The following is a 16,699-nucleotide window of genomic DNA, read 5'->3' on the forward strand; positions in this document are numbered from 1 at the left end:
GTACGCCTCACTTCAGTTAGTTGCCACACTGCAGCGCTAGCCAGATGTTAGCACTGCTTGCGTCATGCTTGCGTATGTGCATGTGGTGGTGGTAGCGCTGTCCTTACTCCTACTCCTGGCGTCTGTCAGATTCTTGCTTCCTACCCCTTCTTGAGCAGCTCTCGCTTCAACCGCTGCGCAGCGCTTTTATTGCGAAAGCAATACTACTCGCACTTTCAAGCCTTCGCGTGACCCGGCCGCAGTTGCGTTTGACCTTTAGCGGAGTGAATATGGGCGACCAACTCGCTCCTTCAGAGAGCCCGGCTGCAGTTGTTTGCAGCGCTGCGCACCTGTGGCGCTACTGCCGCTGTGACATCTTACCAGCTGTACATTATGGGCGACCAACTCGCTCCTTCAGAGAGCCTGGCTGCAGTTGTTTGCAGTGCTGCGCACCTGTGGCACTACTGCCGCTGTGACGTCATACCAGCTGTAGATTATGGCCGACCAACTCACTCCTTCAGAGAGCCCGGCTGCAGTTCTTTGCAGTGCTGCGCACCTGTGGCACTACTGCCGCTGTGACGTCATACCAGCTGTAGATTATGGCCGACCAACTCGCTCCTTCAGAGAGCCCGGCTGCAGTTGTTTGCAGTGCTGCGCACCTGTGGCACTACTGCCGCTGTGACGTCATACCAGCTGTAGATTATGGCCGACCAACTCACTCCTTCAGAGAGCCCGGCTGCAGTTCTTTGCAGTGCTGCGCACCTGTGGCACTACTGCCGCTGTGACGTCATACCAGCTGTAGATTATGGCCGACCAACTCACTCCTTCAGAGAGCCCGGCTGCAGTTGTTTGCAGTGCTGCGCACCTGTGGCACTACTGCCGCTGTGACGTCATACCAGCTGTAGATTATGGCCGACCAACTCACTCCTTCAGAGAGCCCGGCTGCAGTTCTTTGCAGTGCTGCGCACCTGTGGCACTACTGCCGCTGTGACGTCATACCAGCTGTAGATTATGGCCGACCAACTCGCTCCTTCAGAGAGCCCGGCTGCAGTTGTTTGCAGTGCTGCGCACCTGTGGCACTACTGCCGCTGTGACGTCATACCAGCTGTAGATTATGGCCGACCAACTCACTCCTTCAGAGAGCCCGGCTGCAGTTCTTTGCAGTGCTGCGCACCTGTGGCACTACTGCCGCTGTGACGTCATACCAGCTGTAGATTATGGCCGACCAACTCACTCCTTCAGAGAGCCCGGCTGCAGTTGTTTGCAGTGCTGCGCACCTGTGGCACTACTGCCGCTGTGACGTCATACCAGCTGTAGATTATGGCCGACCAACTCACTCCTTCAGAGAGCCCGGCTGCAGTTCTTTGCAGTGCTGCGCACCTGTGGCACTACTGCCGCTGTGACGTCATACCAGCTGTAGATTATGGCCGACCAACTCGCTCCTTCAGAGAGCCCGGCTGCAGTTGTTTGCAGTGCTGCGCACCTGTGGCACTACTGCCGCTGTGACGTCATACCAGCTGTAGATTATGGCCGACCAACTCACTCCTTCAGAGAGCCCGGCTGCAGTTCTTTGCAGTGCTGCGCACCTGTGGCACTACTGCCGCTGTGACGTCATACCAGCTGTAGATTATGGCCGACCAACTCGCTCCTTCAGAGAGCCCGGCTGCAGTTGTTTGCAGTGCTGCGCACCTGTGGCACTACTGCCGCTGTGACGTCATACCAGCTGTAGATTATGGCCGACCAACTCACTCCTTCAGAGAGCCCGGCTGCAGTTCTTTGCAGTGCTGCGCACCTGTGGCACTACTGCCGCTGTGACGTCATACCAGCTGTAGATTATGGCCGACCAACTCGCTCCTTCAGAGAGCCCGGCTGCAGTTCTTTGCAGTGCTGCACACCTGTGGCCTACTGCCGCTGTGACGTCATACCAGCTGTAGATTATGGCCGACCAACTCGCTCCTTCAGAGAGCCCGGCTGCAGTTCTTTGCAGTGCTGCACACCTGTGGCACTACTGCCGCTGTGACGTCATACCAGCTGTAGATTATGGCCGACCAACTCGCTCCTTCAGAGAGCCCGGCTGCAGTTCTTTGCAGTGCTGCACACCTGTGGCACTACTGCCGCTGTGACGTCATACCAGCTGTAGATTATGGCCGACCAACTCGCTCCTTCAGAGAGCCCGGCTGCAGTTGTTTGCAGTGCTGCACACCTGTGGCACTACTGCCGCTGTGACGTCATACCAGCTGTAGATTATGGCCGACCAACTCGCTCCTTCAGAGAGCCCGGCTGCAGTTCTTTGCAGTGCTGCACACCTGTGGCACTACTGCCGCTGTGACGTCATACCAGCTGTAGATTATGGCCGACCAACTCGCTCCTTCAGAGAGCCCGGCTGCAGTTCTTTGCAGTGCTGCACACCTGTGGCGCTACTGCCGCTGTGACGTCATACCAGCTGTAGATTATGGCCGACCAACTCGCTCCTTCAGAGAGCCCGGCTGCAGTTCTTTGCAGTGCTGCACACCTGTGGCACTACTGCCGCTGTGACGTCATACCAGCTGTAGATTATGGCCGACCAACTCGCTCCTTCAGAGAGCCCGGCTGCAGTTCTTTGCAGTGCTGCACACCTGTGGCACTACTGCCGCTGTGACGTCATACCAGCTGTAGATTATGGCCGACCAACTCGCTCCTTCAGAGAGCCCGGCTGCAGTTGTTTGCAGTGCTGCACACCTGTGGCACTACTGCCGCTGTGACGTCATACCAGCTGTAGATTATGGCCGACCAACTCGCTCCTTCAGAGAGCCCGGCTGCAGTTCTTTGCAGTGCTGCACACCTGTGGCACTACTGCCGCTGTGACGTCATACCAGCTGTAGATTATGGCCGACCAACTCGCTCCTTCAGAGAGCCCGGCTGCAGTTCTTTGCAGTGCTGCACACCTGTGGCACTACTGCCGCTGTGACGTCATACCAGCTGTAGATTATGGCCGACCAACTCGCTCCTTCAGAGAGCCCGGCTGCAGTTCTTTGCAGTGCTGCACACCTGTGGCACTACTGCCGCTGTGACGTCATACCAGCTGTAGATTATGGCCGACCAACTCGCTCCTTCAGAGAGCCCGGCTGCAGTTCTTTGCAGTGCTGCACACCTGTGGCACTACTGCCGCTGTGACGTCATACCAGCTGTAGATTATGGCCGACCAACTCGCTCCTTCAGAGAGCCCGGCTGCAGTTCTTTGCAGTGCTGCACACCTGTGGCACTACTGCCGCTGTGACGTCATACCAGCTGTAGATTATGGCCGACCAACTCGCTCCTTCAGAGAGCCCGGCTGCAGTTGTTTGCAGTGCTGCACACCTGTGGCACTACTGCCGCTGTGACGTCATACCAGCTGTAGATTATGGCCGACCAACTCGCTCCTTCAGAGAGCCCGGCTGCAGTTCTTTGCAGTGCTGCACACCTGTGGCACTACTGCCGCTGTGACGTCATACCAGCTGTAGATTATGGCCGACCAACTCGCTCCTTCAGAGAGCCCGGCTGCAGTTCTTTGCAGTGCTGCACACCTGTGGCACTACTGCCGCTGTGACGTCATACCAGCTGTAGATTATGGCCGACCAACTCGCTCCTTCAGAGAGCCCGGCTGCAGTTCTTTGCAGTGCTGCACACCTGTGGCACTACTGCCGCTGTGACGTCATACCAGCTGTAGATTATGGCCGACCAACTCGCTCCTTCAGAGAGCCCGGCTGCAGTTCTTTGCAGTGCTGCACACCTGTGGCACTACTGCCGCTGTGACGTCATACCAGCTGTAGATTATGGCCGACCAACTCGCTCCTTCAGAGAGCCCGGCTGCAGTTGTTTGCAGCACTGCGCACCTGTGGCGCTACTGCTGCTGTGACGTCATACCAGCTGTAGATTATGTTTTCTTTCTCTCAGTAGCAACATCATCAAAAACAAAATATTAAAAAATTACCGAAGACGCTTTGAGTCGTCGCACAGTGGTGGCCGGTAGCCACGCGTGACCTGTGGACGCGGCGCACTGCGTTCCTTCAGTTGGAGGCGCTGCCCTTTTGCTTTCGCAACCTACCAGGCTTAACCAAAGCTAAGCCCCCGCCAATTTTTTCTAACGACAATTGGCTGGAGGGAGCGGCAGCTTTGCTCGCCATTTGCAGAGGTGGGCTGTGGCGTTCGCTCTGCTTATCACTTGAGGATGGCAGCTGGCATACTTGAGGCGCTGTTTGAGGTGTGTGCACCACTTATTGCGCTTCCTTGGCAGACGAGCAGAGTGTAATAAGTTTTAAGGTTCGTTCGTTTCGTGGCACCATGGTTAATTAAAATGGTGTTGTCCGCAACGCTGACGAGGTGTCCTCTCAGCAGCAACAAAATGGCACTGGTTAATTATGTTCAGTGCAGCTGCTGCTTTCAGTTTTTTATGAAATGTGGGAGATCCTATGCTCGTTGATGTGAAGCTGAGGAACTTCGCTGCGCAGACAGTACAAAAGAAGGGGACGTTTATATGCATTTATTCACATATATTTCCACCAATTTACAGTAACAGTATATACAGTAATTTGCATCTATCTGCGGCTATATACATTACAACTCTTCGTATTTATAGCCATTTGCAGTTATATAATTGGTGCCTATTTGCTTGTATTTGCAGGTATTTACAGTCTTAAGAAGTTTGCATTGTAGCACAACCACTTTTGTATGCGCGAGGAGGACAAAGCATCTCTTGCGCGAGCAGAGCTCAACAACAAATGAAACAAAACACACCTAACGCCCGGGTGGAGACGCCAGTTCGTACGCCCTCATGTGTTTGGTCGCCCTCTCTTGCGGCTAAGAACGACAATGCCGGTAGAAGAGACGCTGAGGTGGTGCCAAAGAAACGCTGCTTTGTGGTTCGGCCTTTACGGTGACTGCCCCTGAACACGCGCTGAAGCGGTCTTGATTTCCGTTTTGTCTGCGTTCTTTTCTTCAAACGCTTTTTTTTTAGTTTTGCATTGTTTTATTAGCGCCTGGTTGTAGTCGGGACCAGGCAGAACTTCCGACAGGCTTTGGCAAATAGCTGCTGCGCCGTGTATTTGCGAATGAAGTTCATTTTTCGCGTCTGAAAACAATCATTATCTAGTTGTCGTAACAATGACACCTTATCCTGACAGAAGTACAGCTACAGCTTGAAAGCTATTGCTATCTGGTGGTTTCAAAAAATGCCATCTCGGGAAGATTTACCATGCCTTCTTCATTTCATTCTCCCATTTTCCTTACAGAACATGATTGGATCTGAAGCCAAAATATAGCATAACTTTTTGCTAAATACGTTTACCATCTGATTTCGTATTTTCGCCAAGCAGTTTCAGTGCCTCTCCCGGAATGTTTCAGCGTTGTAGCTTAGCTGAAAGACCGACATGATTCGACCAAGCCACCACAGCCTTTCGTTGCAATGCCAGTGCCGCTGCGCTGCCCACTATGCGGCTCCTTTTAAGTTTTTTTAAGTTTTTTACTCCTTTTTAGTTTTTACTCCTTTTAAATTTTTTTTTAAGTTTCAATAAACTGCTTTTGTATTCCTCTCTCTTTGATTATGGTTGCCTATTAGTTACATTGCCCTTTATTTTATGTTTGTGCGCTAACCTGTACTTGCATTCCTGTTGTAGATGAAATAATCTGGTTTGCGCCCGCTGTTTCCAGCTGATTCTTCTCAAAGCGGACAACCGCAGGGCCCTGATGGCCGTCGCTAACCATGCTGGTGACACGGCTCTGCACATGGCCTGCCGCTCTTTGAGGCAAGACCGAGTCAACCTGGTCGACCTCCTTGTGAAACACGGGGCATCCCTGGTCGTGCCAAACAAACATGGGAAGCGCCCCATTGACCTGCTGCCCCCCAAGCAGCAGAGCGAGGTACGGGGTGCCCTCTTGCAATAACAGTAACGGGGCGGCTGAGCTTCTTTCTTGAGATAGTTGATTCTGAAAGGACAGTATTCAGTCCAGAATGCAACATAATGAGCTATGCTGTAAAAGTTATAATAAAAATTTCATCTCACGCATGAACATCATTCCGATGTGTAGTAAAAGCAGCAATGCGAAAAAGCTAAGTGTTTCTTATGCTTCACCCACACCGAGCCTTGTGTATGCTGTGCAAATTGTGCCCTTTACAGCATGTTCTGGTATTCCTTTCCTGACTGCAAAAGTTTGACAAATTTTGCCTTTGTACCGACACCTTTTTTCTCTGTAGACATAAACATGGATACAACGAAATTGAAAAAAGCCTGCAATATTTTGTTACATCCAGGTTTTCGTTGCATGCAACACTAAAGGGGATGGTGCAGGACAGAAACGAGAATAAGAAATAATTGTAGATGAAAGACAGTCATGTTGAGCTAGTTTGTGATTGTTCATCTTTGGTTAAAGGCACGGAACGCACACAGACACACGGCGCTTAGTCAGACAGACAGATTTATTCAACATCACGAGTAGACGATGTCAGGAACATGGGCAAAAAGCCGAAGAAGCGGAGCTTCACAAGGCCCATGTTCCCTCTAAGTACAGGCTGCTGAATGTGTGCAGGTCTAATAACAAAACGACTTGGCATTGCAGTGATAACACACATTATAAAAACAACACTTACGAGCACCTACATGTCTCGCCTACTTTCCTTGTGTCTGTGCATGCTTCACACCTTTAACCAAAAATTGTAGATGAAATCGCTTTGAAAATATTGACAGTGAATTCTCATCACTTGAATTCATAAATGTGGAGAAATGTGCTTGCACAATGCCACTAGAAGCGAGTGGGGAGGGCGTGGGAGTCGGCAAGAAATGCTAGTTGGTATCGTAATCCTGGAGAAATGGTGTTGTGTCTCTTCAAACAGAGGTGTGTGCCCCCAATTGACATGACACAGTTACTTCTCATAGTATATGAAGCATGTTGCCGTAGCATTGCGTGGATGTTAGATGGCCATTATAAAAGCGCCCAAGGACTGTGATGACATAGTGCTCCTAGTGTTGCAGGCACCTACAGGGGAGACATTGCCTTTTTCCACCCAGATGCGTTTGCTGGCAGACATCTCAACAGAGCTATGCCAGCTACCCCGCTGAGACCATACTGATGGAACTGAAACACTCACTGACCCTGCCTTCCTGGCTGGCTGGCTGCGTGGGAGCTGCTTTTTAAGAACCTGTCCTTGTGTTGGTCTCCCAGTGTCCCCGTTCGAATACTCTGCTGTTGCAGGTGTTCATGTGAAGACACAGCCAATTCTTTCACCACTGCATATAGTCGTTGGTGCCTTTTAGTTTGAAGGATGCCTGTGGCTGTTATTTGTGACGTACTCTGCTGATGAGACCGCCGAAGCCGGTGCTTTTATACTGGTGCTGTTAGTACAACAGCTGTGTGCACTCAGGGTCATACCAGAACTTTTGAAAGAGGTCTGATTGATCCAGTGCATTTTGGGATGGTGCTGTGCTTTTCTGTGTTGAAGTTGTGCGATGCTCCTGCTAAGAAATAAGGAGTTACTTAGTGAGAGGTGGCTTACGGGACTGCCATTTTGAAGGCTGGCCTGACATACCAGAAGGCCATGGAACATTCCAGAGTTGTTTTGGACACTGCAAAAATTAAAGTACAAATTTAAAGAAGTCAGATTAGTCGAAGGCTTAGGTGGGGCTATCCAGAAATTAAATTAAAAAAGGGAAGCTGACATTTGTTGAAATTTTCTCTCCTGCATTGTTCTTCCACATGACTGAGCTATGCATTCACCTGGTGATTGCAGAAAAGTGACAAAACCGCTCTTAGCAAAGACTGAGAGGTTGTCACTTATTGCAGATGAAGCCGACACGTACCTGAACTATCATACACAGTTTGTACCAGCCATCTGCTGTCATTGCAGTGTCATTTGGTTAAGCCTCACAATGGGCATTGCATTTGTGTGGTTTGGTGTCACCACTTTCAAACTGTCAAAGGCCACTGCAGTACTTTTCCTCAAAGTGATTGGACAGTGTGCATGTTATGCTATCTAGCAGTGATTGGTCGTTGCAGTTCTGAAGGTGACCCTTTGATTTCATCAGAAATATTTACGCACATTTAGCTCACCAGTGCTTTTGGTTGAAACACTCTTTTTTCTTGTTACAATCAATGTTCAGTTGCCCTCTCAGCTTGCATCTTCATGTCTTTCCATTTTCGCCTGTGACAGTGGTTGTCATTTTAGCGGCCAGCTTTTTGATTGAAACAGAGTGCACAGAGTGCAGTGTGCTTATTGCCTACGGTTAAATTTGAGGGGCTAAATATTTCTGTCAGGGTGCTGCCTTACTCATTTTGGACCAGCCACCATGGGCGTATTACTGCGCCATTTAGTTTTTATTTTCACTTGCCACCAGCTGTCCCATTTTCACTTCGCTCCTCTCACATCGTGACACCCGTTCATCTTTGGCTTCTCTCAGCATAGTTCAAGTGCCTAAAATTTCGACGCAATAAGGCTGTGCAGCGCATTAGCAAATACTTCAGGCCATGCTCAGGTGTGCAGTCTGAACCATGTGGTTAAGTGCCTGGTCAATCAGTGAAGCCTAGGTGCAGCAAATGACAGTGGTATTTGGTCTCAAAATGTGTGGTGTTCTCTAAACTGCTCTGTTTTAGGTTTACTTGTCTTTACCTCAGTATTGCAAAGGTGACTTGTGGACACAAAAATCGGCCTCTCTCCCAAGTTGTGTTGAGTATTTGCCCATCCTTTCTCATTTCTTTTAACCAATAAAGCACCTCTTCTTCCTTCAGGGCTGGATCCTAGCAGGAAGAGGTGGAAGAGGGTGACATTACTTTTTATATGGGTGTGCACTGCTCATTCTCATTTCCTGATTGGTAAGCTGGTAACAGATGGTTGGAAGTGCTGGATTTTGGCATTATTGAGAAAATTGGTATTACTCGCTGCAGATGTGACGATGGTAAGGTGAAATGATCGCTCAGCTGCCCCCCCCCCCCCCCCCCCCCCTAGGGACCTACCACTGTCCAGCACCCAGCATAAATGATAAACATTTTCATGCATCCGAGGATCATAAGTGGACAGATGCATCCTCAGATCACTCATCTGTGACCACAAAAAGAATTGTTTGCTTTTCATTGAGAAAAACCGTGCAGGGAGGGCTGTGTGGGTGCACTTGCAAGTTCCAGTGGGTGCAGTTTATTGAAAAAGAAGCTTACTTGCTTTTTTTTTTTTCAAAATCACATGGCAGCATAAAGATGTTTTCATCTATCAATTGCTGCGCCAGTTGTGGGAACCTGTATGCATGCAATGTCATTTTAAGCCATTAACCTTTCAAAGTATTGCCAAATCTGAATTTGTTAAGGGGAGATGCGCGTTCGAGCAGTTGTCCCGGTTTTGTGCGATTCTCGGCTTGCCAACACCGTTGCATCTCAAGAACTTTGTTTGAGACTCATTTTTGTATTTTGTCAAGAAATTTCATGCGCCTGTGTCATGTTTTTCAAGAATACAGGTGTTTGAAACTTTCAAATGCGTTTTTCTCCAATTCTAATTTTCAGCATTTTTTACGTTCTGTGCACTAACTTTCAACTATACATAAAATTGTCCGATTTGGATGAAATTTTGCACACAGTCCCTTCAAAGTGTGCAGATATTGCTTTCATAAATTGCACCTGTTGCAGCACTCGCAGTAAAAAAAAAAAAAAGAAATGAAGCTTATATTTAATATTACGTTGTTGCATTATTTTTGCTTGTGTTTTTTGGTACTCTCTAGTATGAAAGAAATATTTGATATAAAATTTCCACTTTGTAATGTGGTAAATCTCAAAGTAAAGCCTCCTGTCTAGTGTAGAAGCTCTAGCTCTTCATCACAAGTTCGCTGTGGCCTTGTCTATTCTTCGACTTCTGTTTCTATATAGTGCAAATTTTCTTTCTGCAGTCTAGTGGTTTATTGTGCGTGTTACCAGTGCTCAGCATTAGCCTTGTCAAGGTCGTTTTACTGACACTTTTAGTCACTTTTTTTATTGCATGAAATGGTGCCAGTATATGTGCGCTCATTTACTTGTTGTACTTAATGCTTTTTATGCTGCTCTGATACTGTTTTGTTGCTGTTGGAGGAGTCAATTATGCGCCTGTGTGTTGTTGCATGCCGGTGATGCTGCGTAAAACGCTGCTGTAGCATAGCTTGTTGTAGCAGAAGTGTTTACCGCAAAGTAGCCATGTTGAGGCATCAGCCTGAAAGGTGGATTGTTCGTTACTGATGCATTGATTTGTTTACAGTCAAGCTTCAGCGAAGTTATTCGCTTTGACCTCAAAAGCTTAAATTCGACTTTGGCTTCATTATGTGAATGTTTTTGTTGAAGAGTTGTTTAGTTTGGTACTTTTATGCAGTCTCGTTACAGCTCTTCTTTGCTCAAAGGTTTGATTTATTGTACCCAAAGTACGCTTAAGTGTATATGAAAATAAAAGAATTCACTTAAGTAGATCTATGGCATCCTTTCTAAATTGCAACTATCTACCAATTAAGGAGGTTGTGTCACATTTTTGTTTTGATTTTGTACAGCCCTGTGGCAATGATGTCACAGTCGAGCATACAAAAACTAATGTAGTAGAACCTCATTGGTGGTACGAATTCGTAAAATGCCCCAGTGGTTGTGCATTGTGTACAGTGTGCTAAATTTAGGACTTTCTGAACACTCTCCCGCGACACTATGGATGATGCAAACGCACAAGCCGTGACCGCACCTTTGAGAGCTAAATGCTGCCCGTAAATCAGCTATGTTACGATCGCTATTCGTACATTACACACCATGAGTAGCGAGCTGTGGTCATGTAGCCGTAAGTAAATCGTGCTAGCCATAAATAGATCTCCGGGAATGCATTTCACATGTTCCTGTGCAGACCTTGTTTGTTCGAAATTTTGGATAAGAATTTTTTTGCGGCCCCCCTGTGATTCATGTCAGAGATTCCACTGTACTACAAACCGTTCACAGAGTGCAGCTCTTCCGTTTGAGACCAGATCGCACCACAGGCGCGTTTGGAACTCGGAGCCATTGCGGGCCTTGTAAGTCGCCGGCATGATGCAGAGATGCAGCACTAGAAATATCACTGGTGGCTGCCGAATGTGCTCTTTCTACGAAGATGTGGAAAGGCAGAAGAAGTAGGTGCTATATTGTGGATTGCAAGAATAGCAAAAGAGTTGAAGGTGTTCTGTGAGATCATTTGCAAGCTTCACGGCCCTGATCTGCTCAAGGACGTATACTACTGCCCCTGTTCATGCTCGTTAGCCATACACCCTTTCCGAACAAGCAAACACAAACACATCGCCAGCACAAGATAGCTAATCTAGAAAGAAAGGTTTTGATCTTGGAAAGTCTGCGACGGTAAGTCCACTACATAGCCGCACGAACAAGCTGTTCTGCCACCGAAACCGTGACAGCGTGCTGTCGGAAGCTGGCAGTTGCACCTGCATGTGTAGCGAAACCACATTGATCATAAGTTAAGGTGCGTAACAGAAGCTCCCGAGGCCATGGAAAGAAGGACGACTTGCGCCCTGCATACCGCTACTGTAGATTATGCAGTGCACAGCCGTACAGGCGGACAACTGTTAACCGTCAGTATGCGTATTGCATGCCGTCTTGGTGCTACTGTTAAACTTCGCTCTGTGAAGCACGGTTTTCGTGGACCATATTCGGAATAAACCATTTGCATTACGGCTGCTGTGCTGTCTGGTTGTCCCTTCCTCGCGGTCCATGCGAGAGAGTCACTAAAAGTGACCTCGCAGGCCAGCGCTGACAATGAATTCATGAGGCCCTTTCTCACTAACTTCACTGGCCAGCTGACTGAGCGCAATGCAAAAAGAAAATTGTTGAACAAGAAACCTTGCTCTCGAAAAGTACTGAAAGTATAGCACTTATTTCTGTGATGGCGCAATAAAGCACCACTGGCACTTTTTTTTCAGCACATGCTTTTGGAATCATTTGTTAAATCTGCATGAACAGAGCACTCGCAGCTCAGCCTGGATATACAAGCGAAAAGCTGCAGCTAAGCATTGTTTGCCGTCATGGCTGTCGCAGTTCGCGCACAATGCACTGGGAGCACCACGATAACGGTGTAGGCAAGCGCGTTATTAGCCTTCCTTCTGCATGCGTAGTAACTGTGGTAAACACGCGGTTGCAACGAAAGGGCAAACGGTGGCCGCCGCTCACGCGTTGTCGCAACGCCTTCCGAAAGAACCTCCTCTTGGGACGGCGATGGAGACCGCGTGGCAGCGGCGAAGGGTGAATCGGTGGCGAGGAGGAGGAAGGACGCGCCGCGGCGGCGCCCAGGGGTGGCCCACGCGAAGCGCGGTGTTGACGAGCATAGTGAAGCTTTTCGCTTCAAAACAAGGGGGAAGAGGCCGAGCTCGCGTATTCATCTAATATTGCACTGGACAGCCTGCCCGTCAAATACGTAACACCGAGGAATGAACGTGCACGGGAGTCGAGAAGGGAGACTGCCAATCTGCTCCAACTGTGCTGCTATCGCCCGCCAACTACAAACAGTGAAAACGCGGTTAAAGAGCATGAAAGGCGAGTGTCGTCGCCACTGGTCGTCGCCACTGGTCGTCGCAATCGCGTCCGTCGAAAGAACGACGGCGGCAGACCTCCCGCCGCCGCCCCACAGCCCCGGAGCTCTTTCCCTCAACACTGCCACTCTCATTTCACTGGCCCGCGGCTTTACCTTGCCGCAACCACCTCTCATGCCAAATAATGGCTTCGCAAACTATTCCGCGGAACTCCCCGCCGCCGGCGCCGGTCGCTTGCAGGCACAGCCGTGAAGCGCGTGAAACGCTGCTCAGGTAAAGCCCTGCTCAGGGGGTGAGTTTTAGCGGCACCTACCGGCTGGCTTAGTCCCTACTCAGAGGTCACGTGGTATTTCTTCGGCCGCGCGCTCCCGTAGAGGGTGGCGCGATGCGCAGGTCGTGTTTGAGGGGCTTTAGGGCAACTCGCGGGGGAGAGAAACGGAGGAGGGAAGAGGAGAGGCTTTAATGATACTGCCGTTTCCCCCTCGCAGTGGCATGTTGGGTGGCATGTGTATACTGCGTGCTATGCGAGTTTTGTATGCGGTTACGTAGCGGCTGAAATAATGCGACTGAACTGGAAATAGGCAGTGCATAGTTTTCTCTCGTGGCACTAATATTCTGGCACTTCTGCGTGCGAATTATGCATGGCGCAGTCGCTCAGGCTACACTGCAATCGAAAAGTTATGACGGACTGGTGTGTTCCCCAGTCGCTGGCTGCACTGAAAAACGACAACGGTTATTTGGTCTTCCTTCGTAGTCGTAATTTAGATTACCAGTGCCGCCGAATTCCGTAGAATTAAGATGCATTTGTTGCTCTGGCGTAAGGAGTATTCACTAGCCCCAAGTTTCTCCGGTATGCCAGCAGCGCGGAGGATGGCCTGCAAAATATAACTGTTTTTGCATAGTTCTAACACCCTCTTTTCCAACAACCTTGGATCCCTTTGTCTTATTACTGCACCGTAGGTAGGGAATTCCACGCAGTAATAATGGCAAATTTCTCTTCCAGATGGTCCGTCGCCACATATTGCTCTGGGGTGCACAACTGAGGACACGTCTGAAACCAAATGGTCATGTTTCCTAAACGGCTTCCCTTGAACTGTTCCATAACAAAATCACGCAGACTGTTCAGTTTCCCTCTGAACGGTGTTGTCTTCTCAAAGTGACCAAAATTCAGCGGCGCGAGCTTCACATACTCGCTTAATTGTCAGCGGGAGCGTCTATATAATATCTGCCTTACTGGGAAACGTCTTTGTCGTCAGGTTCTAAAGAAAGCACTCGGCAATTTATGATGTGGCATGGCAGGTTTCAACCCGCGCCTAGCTCCCTTTGGCGCGATCAGCTGCGGGACGATTACAGCTTTCCAGGCATACATTGTCGGTTTACGTGCTCCTGGTCTGGTGGATTAAACATCCGACTTTTGACAGCGTGGTGCTGAAGGTATGTGTACCGAGGTGTCTGCAATTGGGAGAAAAGAGGCTGCGACGGGTAAAGAGGAGTATCTGATCGGGAGAAGAAAGGTGGCGGGAACTATTGAAACAATTAAAATTGTGGGGAAAGTGGGCAATTTAGCCCACTGGGCAAAGCCCATCTGCTTGATGTGAGCTTCTGTGGTGTGTTTGATGCAGCTGTCGGAGATCAAGCAATGAGGGGCTGTTGTGTTCCCGACTGTTTTGCCCACGTTGGAAAGGGACTGCGGCTATTTGGTTTGGTTTGGTTTGGTTTATGGGGTTTACCGTCCCAAAGCGACTAAGGCTATGAGAGACGCCGTAGTGGAGGGCTCCGGAAATTTCGACCACCTGGGGTTCTTTAACGTGCACTGACATCGCACAGTACACGGGCCTCTAGAATTTCGCCTTCATCGAAATTCGACCACCGCTGCCGGGATCGAACCCGCGTCTTTCGGGCCAGCAGCCGAGCACCACAGCCACTGAGCCACCGCGGCGGCTGCGGCTATTTCGCTTTGCTCGGGATAGCGCATGCAGAAAAAAGCGGGAATCGCAGGACGGCTGGAACCAACTCATAGATCCAATGTATATGAGCTTAAGGCATGCCAAATGCTTTCATTCCACAACATCCTACTGGGAGGGGAGTATAACGCACTATTTCAACTTTGCATCCTGATAATTACTAAAATTTTACTAGCCGTCAAAGGCGACATCTCGCACTTGATTATATCCATGGCGAACGAAAACCTGTCCGAGTGGCAGTCTTTGGCAACGTGAAAATGCAGCTCGGAATAAGTCATTGTGATTGGGTATTTCGGTATCCGAGTCAACAGAGTGCATTGGAGTATGCCACGGCCGTTGCATGAATATGTAACGACTGTTCACAAGGCGGCGAGTTCCTCGGCAGATTAGCCGGCGAAAGATGGTATGCTTTAGCGTAACTAACTCGAATTCACTGTTTAAACAATCTCTGGCACCACGACACCAAATTTATGGAATACCATGCGGTAGCGGCAGTTTTCTCCTCGAAACGGGCCGCCGCCGCATTGCGCTCAATGCAGCCGAATGGGAGAGTGGGACCCAGCGTGCCGCCGTCGAGAGCGGTGTCTTCACCCTTCACCCTGAAAGCGGCGCTGGCCATTGATGCACCCTATTCGTTCTGTGCATGCTGGCATACGAGATGGAGTGGATAAAGACTTCGTAGCGACTATGTTTTGTGTATGCCTCGCGTTACCTCATCTGTACTGTGATGTCACAATCGCTGTTCAGCTCTTGAGACGGAAACTCTTACGCATGCAGTAGGAATGCCGCGACAGTGTCGCCAACCTCCGCCATTGCGTTAAACCTGCTACGTGCTGGGACAAATTAGTGGTTTTTGATGTATTTGCGCCAAATTACTATTCCAGCAACTAAGAGCATCGCCCAATGCAAAGAGGCTGAGACTACCGCCCAATGTGCACAGCTGCTACCGCGATCAAGGGCGCCGTTGCTCGCTGCCGGAGCTGATCGCGGAGGCCACGGCGCGTGCATTTCGAAGTAAATTAGCGCGTGAGTCCTGGGAAGTTTGGGTGCGGCCCTTACGCGAATCTCTTTTTTTAATATCTCCTTCGAGGAAAACAGGGTGCGGCCGGGTGCGGGACTTACACGCGATTATACGGGATTTATTTTTAGTTTTTAGAGCGAGGATTCTGCCGCTTCGAGGTCTAAAGAAGACCGTCGATTTGTTGACAGAAATCAGTGGTGAAACAATCCATTTTCTTTTAGTTGCATCTCCGTTTGCATATGCTATACTAGACATGTTACAACAAATGGCGTAGCGTCACGCAAAATGCTTGCGCTTAGCATACGTAATGCGTGCATATACGCTGGTACAGCGTGATCTGTGTCCGCCGCTAGCAGATGACACGACATGAATATGACAAAGGCTAATAAGTAAATTTGAGCTAATTAGCTACCGAATTAGTATCTTTCTTTGCTTTTGGATAACTGACCTCCACCTCAGCTGAGACTTTGTTCCTGGACAAGTTTTTCTGTCTATTTCGACCACCATATTTCTAGAATGTTTAAAAGCTTCCACTCTTGCGCGAACTGCGCCATTCTGCCCCAAAGGAGATTTGCTGCCACATCGAGGTAAAGATGACCAAAATTAAGTCGAAGTGCGCCGAAATTAATTTCTTCAGCAATGCTGATGATTAACGAGGGTATGCGCCTGAAGTGTCCTGTCGAGCTTGATTTCAACATTATGTGCAGACGCTGGTGCAAAAACGCCCCCAAAGGTTCAAACGGGAAAAGCAAGCGCAGCACGAGTCCGCTCGCCGTGGACGCGGCATCATCACCGGTCGGCAAAATTTCGGCTAGAGCGATATCAACGCCTGCAGAAAGCGTTTGCGTGTCGCCCTTAGCGTAAGCTTATGATTCGCAGACCTCGTCGCCTCTGAAGCTCGCCGTCGTCTGCGTGGAGCACAAAGAGTTCGCTGAAAAATATGCCGCACACGAACGTACTGACGTCTTAGCTATTAGTTGGGCATATCGTCAGGTATGTTTGTAGTCAAATTTGTGTGCTCTTATTTATTTCCTTTTTCTTTATTGCACGCCCACGCACGCATGCACGCGCGCACACACACACACCGAAGTCACAGATGCGAAGAAAGCTTGAAGCTTGAATGCACTGCCTACCGTGGTAGGTGGCAGAGGTTGCTCGGGAAGAGTAATCTGGGTCTCACAAGTCCCACCAGCGGCAGCACCTACCATCGCATCTGGTTGGTTGGTTTATGA

At 49.3% G+C, this 16,699-nt stretch overlaps 1 protein-coding gene across 1 annotated transcript in view; it reads left to right on the top strand.

The window, feature by feature from the left end:
• The window catches only part of LOC149340014 (NF-kappa-B inhibitor zeta-like), a 50,507-nt gene extending 40,107 nt beyond the window's left edge, over positions 1–10,400 (top strand). The window contains exons 7-8 of the mRNA XM_089548756.1: positions 5,644–5,853; positions 6,999–10,400. Coding sequence (XP_089404882.1) covers positions 5,644–5,853; positions 6,999–7,049 — 261 coding nt within the window. The 3' untranslated portion in view covers positions 7,050–10,400. The remainder of the gene's footprint in view (positions 1–5,643; positions 5,854–6,998) is intronic.
• The last annotated feature ends 6,299 nt before the right edge of the window (positions 10,401–16,699 follow it).

Source organism: Amblyomma mixtum, chromosome 6 (genome assembly GCF_055824585.1).
Source record: "Amblyomma mixtum isolate Tamu chromosome 6, ASM5582458v1, whole genome shotgun sequence".
NCBI lineage: Eukaryota > Metazoa > Arthropoda > Arachnida > Ixodida > Ixodidae > Amblyomma > Amblyomma mixtum.